This window comes from Brassica oleracea, chromosome C5 (genome assembly GCF_000695525.1).
Source record: "Brassica oleracea var. oleracea cultivar TO1000 chromosome C5, BOL, whole genome shotgun sequence".
NCBI classification, from domain to species: domain Eukaryota; kingdom Viridiplantae; phylum Streptophyta; class Magnoliopsida; order Brassicales; family Brassicaceae; genus Brassica; species Brassica oleracea.
Window position 1 is genome coordinate 29,387,187 of NC_027752.1, and position 4,757 is coordinate 29,391,943.

Below are 4,757 nucleotides of genomic sequence, written 5' to 3' on the forward strand. Positions count from 1 at the left end.
AATTATATGGAGTAAAAAATTAAGTGACAATAAATGTAATACATATTTATTATTTTTATTTAAGTTATTATTTTATTTACAAAACATGTATTTAGATTATGTTTTGGTTACGTAATTTTCCACCTATTGAAACTAAAATTAAAAAAAAAATTAGTAAATAAACTAAACCGAACGTTTAACCCTATGCAAAACCAGTTATTTTACATTTTTGATTTTATAATTGGCACAAAGTTAATGTTGATTAACTAATAAATAAAAATATGTTCTATTATTATTATGGTAATATAATTAATGATGTGATGTATTGTTAAAGTAATACTCCATCCGTTTGCAAAAGTAAGATTTTTTAGAGTTTATTCTTGTTGCAAAAAATAGATTTTCTACATTTTTAATGTACTTTTGTATACTTTTGAGAAACATTAATTATAAATATTTGAACTGATTAAATTTTATTGGATGATAGTTATTGGAAAGTGTATTGACAAATAAATTGTAAATTAAATTGTAAACATTTATTATATTCTTAATAAACTCGAAAACTCTAGAAAATCTTACTTTCGGGAACGTATGAAGTATAATTAATGAAATTGTTGAATTAATTGAAATATAGAAAGACAACTAATGTAATTATATTAATAAAATTGATAAAAAGACATTATACTTCTTTTTTATAAGACATTATACTTCTTTTTTATATTGTTATTCATGTTTCTAAACAGTACCAAAATCGTGGAAATCCCCTTGGTCCAGTGGTTTGACCAATGGTTCATTAATGCTTCTACACCAGAAAGTCTGAATTTCAATTCCCGGAGAATGCAAAATTATGCAAATTAAGGGAGAAAAAAACTTACAATAGATCTGCAGCATGACGCAAGGAGTACCGTCAAGCGTGGATCCCATAGACCAGCTCAGGTGAAGCAGTCAGATGTGAATCCTCATACCGCAAGTAGAATTGTCGGCCGTAGAATCGTCCGTAATATTTCTCATAGTTGTAATAACATAATTATTCAGCGTTAGAAAAAAAAAACAATACCAAAATGTTCTTTAATTTTAATAATATAGATAACATAAAAATGTTGATTTTGTCAATAATCAACTAAAACTTACTTTTCTATTTAATGAATTTTTTCTTCATAGTTTTGTCATTCCATAACATTTTCATAATTGGCAAAATGCTTGGCAAAATGCTTGAATAAACCAATTACCTAGGAAACGCACGTTCACTCTCTCTCTCTCTCTATCTTTCTGCTTCCTCTGGTCTCTTTCATATAGCTCAGAGCCTTCCTCTCTTTCTCTCTCTTGCTTCTGCTTAATTTCTCTCTTTATCAAAAACATTTTCCGTTCTTTACTCTTTTTATATTTCCATCACTCTATTTTTTCCTCTGCAATCTTTGTGTTCCCTTCTCTCTCTCTTAACGGCTGACTGATGCACTCTCTCCCTTTGGTGTCTCCGCCGTGATTAAATGGGGTGCATGTTCTCTCACCTCGCCGCCAAGTTCGCCTTTTTCCCTCCCTCTCCTCCCACCTACCACGTCACAACAACACCTGATGGAAAACTCACAGCCGTTTCCTCCTCCACTTCCTCAACTTTTCCCGCCGCCGGAGACGCATCGCTCGACGTCAGGGTGGTGAAGACGAGACGTGGAAACAAAGTCACAGCTTTTTACCTGAGAAACCATAACGCGAGACTCACGCTTCTGTATTCACATGGGAACGCCGCAGACTTGGGACAACTCTTCGATCTCTTCCTTCAACTCAAAGTCAATCTCCGAGTCAATCTCATGGGGTCTCTCTCACTCTTTCGCTCAGATGTTCATACTCTTCATAACCCGTCGTCGTTTCATGTCGAGCAAAACATCTCATTGGCTTATTGGATTTTCTTGGAAATGTTTATATTTTTAATGCTTGGGAGTTCTGCACATAGACAGCTTCATAAATGACTATGACTAGAATTAAAATAAGCGTACTTGTTTCGTAATATTGATTGTTTTTTCTTTTGATTTATATATTTATTTTTATAAAAAACATTAAAGTTTCTCCGTTTTTTACTCCGTCAATAAGTTTTTTGTTGTTTTTTTTTTTTTTTTTCTGAATTTTTGAGAAGCTCACGCTTTTGGGAAATGAGTTCTCGTCTTTGCCCCAAAAGCTCAGATTTGGTGATGTTCCCGAAATTTTTTCCTTTTTTCTTTTTTTTTTCTCTTTCTGATTCTCCACAATTTTAGTAAAATGTTTTTTCCCTTGGTTTATTGACATTTTAGATTTGCGAATATGACGTTTTGTTTACCCTTTAATTCAGTTTCAAAGTTTTTCACCTACCAGGCTACCACCATCAATTTGTATTTACTCTTTTATAACCGTTTTCTTCAGTTTGTGACGGTCCATTTGTTGTTTCGATACTTAGAATTTTAATTTTGTTATATGCAGGTATGATTATTCAGGATACGGAGCTTCTACCGGTAAGGTGTGTAGCGTCTACTTCATTATACTTATTAGTTAGATTTAATCTCGAGAACATTTATTCCCGTGTAAAATGTGATTTAGTTAGCTTCTTAGGTTGTTGGGATGTTCTGCATCGAGCTCCTCGAGCCTTGGAAAGTCTCTTACATTTTTGACTAACTGTGGTTTATAATCTGTATGCTTGCTTGCAGCCGAGTGAGTACAATACATATGCGGATATTGAGGCGGTTTACGAGTGTTTGCAGACAGAATATGGGGTTGGGCAAGAAGATTTGATCTTGTATGGTCAATCCGTTGGCAGTGGACCGACTTTGCACCTTGCTTCTAAGCTTCCTCGGCTTAGAGGTGTGGTCCTTCATAGTGGCATTCTCTCTGGTCTTCGTGTTCTCTGTCACGTCAAGTTCAAGTTTTGTTGCGACATTTATTCGGTAAAGTTTTTGGTTTTGCTGGTTTATGGGCTTTATATTCTCGGTTTAGGAAGTGGCACTGGAAGCAAACCGGTCTTGTCCCTCTCGGTTTAGGAAGTGGCACTAGTACTATCCTTTTAGTGATTAGTGTTGTGTAATTGCAGAACATAAACAAGATCAAGAAGGTGAAATGTCCGGTTCTTGTCATACACGTAAGTTAAAAGCTTAAAATAAGTCTCTTGTTTAAATTCTCAGTCTATCTGATGAAACTTTACTGATCTTATTACTATTTTTCGGTTACGCAGGGAACAGAGGATGATGTGGTAAATTGGCTACACGGAAACAGACTATGGAAGATGGCAAAGGAACCGTATGAACCGCTTTGGATAAAAGGTGGTGGACATTGCAACCTCGAGATTTATCCGGAATACATTAGACATCTCTATCGGTTTATACAAGACATGGAGAATACAACCACTAAATCTCGTCTCAAGAAGATTTGGCAAGAAATCCGTAGAAGAGACGAATCCAAAGGATGTTGTAGTTTTAGACTGTGCAGACCGAAATGCCCTCGGTGTCCTAAACCTAGTTGCGATTGTAGCTGCGGTTGTTGCAAGTGGTCATGTCCGTCGTTGAAGGGATGTTTCTCTTGCTGTAAGAAACCGAGCTGTGTTAGTAGCTGTTGCAAGTGCTCGTGTCTGTCGTTGAAGGGGTGTTTCACTTGCTGGAAGAAACCGAGCTGTGTTAGTAATTGCTGCTTTCCCAAGGTTAAATGCTGCAGTTGCTTTGGGAAGCCTAGATGTCCGAAATGCTCTTGTTGGAAATGTCTAAAATGCCCTGAACCCGAGTGTTGTTGCTGTGCTGGTTGTTTTAGCTGGCTGTGTTGTTGTGGCGGAGGGAGGAGGAAGGAGGGCGAGACGAGAGGAAGGACTACGATGGCTAAGAGTGAAGGGTAATATTGGTACTTTGATATTTTTTTGTATAGATTTTGTTCAAAGATTGATGTCGATGATTCATGGGAACACTTAGTTTTGAAGAGAAAGCCTCTTTGGCTCCACCTAACCTAGCCCTTTCTGCAGCACAAATGAAACTAAAAAACCGGTGACTCTAAGTCTCTAATGGTTTCCAGCTCTAAAGATGAAACCTATAATTTCTGTAGCTGTATCGACTTGAGATACAAACCGGTAGCTAACTTTAATACTCAAAACTGTTTTAGGAGTCCAGGGTTTCCACACGCTCTTGTTTTGTAGTTGTATCAACTTCAGAACAAACCAGTTGATTCACCCTGCTAAAAATATAGTAACCAAACAAAAATTATACTCCCTCGTGAATAAAGAATGCCACTTCAACATTTTCAGATATATTAAAAATTGATTGATATGCATTTATATTTTTATTAATATCATCTATTTAACCAATAATATTTTGGATAAATAAATTTATTTATAAGATCAATGCATTTTACAATTAATATTGGACAAATCTCCAAAATACCACATTTCTAAGTTTATATCACAAAAATAACACTCAAAAACTAAAATGATCAAAATAGCACATTTCTAAGTTTATCCTTTGAAAATTTTAATTTTTTTATTTTTCAAAATTTGAAATCTTATCCCCAAAACTTCATTTCTCAACTCTAAACCCTAAACCCTAAACTCTAAACCCTAAACCCTAAACTCTAAACCCTAAACCCTAAACTCTAAACCCTAAACCCTAAACTCTAAACCCTAAACCCTAAACTCTAAACCCTAAAACATAAACTCTAAATCCTAAACCCCACCTTTTAACTCTAAACCCTAAGTTTGTGACTTTTGATAAAACATTAAGTGCTATTTTTATGACTTTTGATCTTGAGTGCTAGTTTGGGAACAAAAACTTGATCTAGTGCTA

At 35.2% G+C, this 4,757-nt stretch overlaps 1 protein-coding gene across 2 annotated transcripts; it reads left to right on the plus strand.

Moving 5' to 3' along the window:
- The first annotated feature begins 1,276 nt into the window (after positions 1 to 1,276).
- On the plus strand, positions 1,277 to 3,922 carry LOC106344163 (alpha/beta hydrolase domain-containing protein 17C-like). 2 transcript variants are annotated; one of them, XM_013783569.1, is made up of 5 exons: positions 1,277 to 1,786; positions 2,425 to 2,461; positions 2,649 to 2,885; positions 3,029 to 3,076; positions 3,170 to 3,922. In XM_013783569.1, exons 1-5 carry the CDS (start codon positions 1,464 to 1,466, stop codon positions 3,818 to 3,820), a joined length of 1,296 nt encoding a protein of 431 aa, XP_013639023.1. In that variant the 5' UTR covers positions 1,277 to 1,463; the 3' UTR covers positions 3,821 to 3,922. The 2 variants fall into 2 exon arrangements, with proteins under 2 accessions (XP_013639023.1, XP_013639025.1); XM_013783571.1 differs by having other exon boundaries at positions 1,486 to 1,786; positions 2,425 to 2,456.
- Positions 3,923 to 4,757: the final 835 nt, after the last annotated feature.